The 699-nt window shown below is 46.5% G+C and overlaps 1 protein-coding gene across 1 annotated transcript in view; it reads left to right on the top strand.

Moving 5' to 3' along the window:
* The first annotated feature begins 311 nt into the window (after positions 1-311).
* ANKRD26 (ankyrin repeat domain 26) overlaps positions 312-699 on the top strand; it is an 81,083-nt gene continuing 80,695 nt past the window's right edge. The window contains exon 1 of the mRNA XM_019474042.1: positions 312-398. Within this exon, the coding sequence (XP_019329587.1) occupies positions 312-398 (87 nt within the window). The remainder of the gene's footprint in view (positions 399-699) is intronic.

The following is a 699-nucleotide window of genomic DNA, read 5'->3' on the forward strand; positions in this document are numbered from 1 at the left end:
TGTGTGTGTGTGTGTCATCTCATCCCCCAACGTTGTAACCTCATCTTGTCACTTCTAGAGTGTTCATTCTTTCCACCAGCTTCAATTGCTGCTCTTGGTTATGTTTCCTGGCGTGTGTTTTACACTCGGCATTAACCTTAACCGTAGGTCTTAGATGGGGAGAGGAGAGCTTAGGCCTGTTTCCATTTGAGTTACTGCTTTCTATTGCAGGGTTGTCTTCCCAGTCACCTTAGTTTTTTCTTTTGCCACCATTGCTTTCACAGATGCAAAAGCAGAATGTGCTGGCTCTGACATCAAAGGACTCGCACAGCATGTGGGAAGAGCAATTGAAGTCAAGATCCCACCTTGAAGAGCGTGTTGCTCAGCTTGACAGGGAAAAGGCTGAACTCTTGGAACAGGTGAGCCCAGAAAATTCTCAAGACACCTAGCCAATACCCAGGAGAACTGTGTTCACCTTTTTGTCAAGTTCTTACATACCCGGCTTTTTTTTTTCTGTTATCCGTGCTGTTCAGGCACTGAGTATCTTGTCATTTGGAGGTCATGCAGGAAGCAACAGATAGAGATGTACTGCAGCTTCTCTGTAGAGAACGCTAGATGCACATACTGCACGTAGATATTGTTCCTATGCTCTGTGTGTGTCGTGGTTTAACCTCAGTTGGCAACTGAGCACCACACAGCCGTTCACTCACTCCCCGCCAC

Source organism: Aptenodytes forsteri, unplaced genomic scaffold, assembly GCF_000699145.1.
Source record: "Aptenodytes forsteri isolate BGI_AS27 unplaced genomic scaffold, ASM69914v1 Scaffold166, whole genome shotgun sequence".
NCBI classification, from domain to species: Eukaryota; Metazoa; Chordata; class Aves; order Sphenisciformes; family Spheniscidae; genus Aptenodytes; species Aptenodytes forsteri.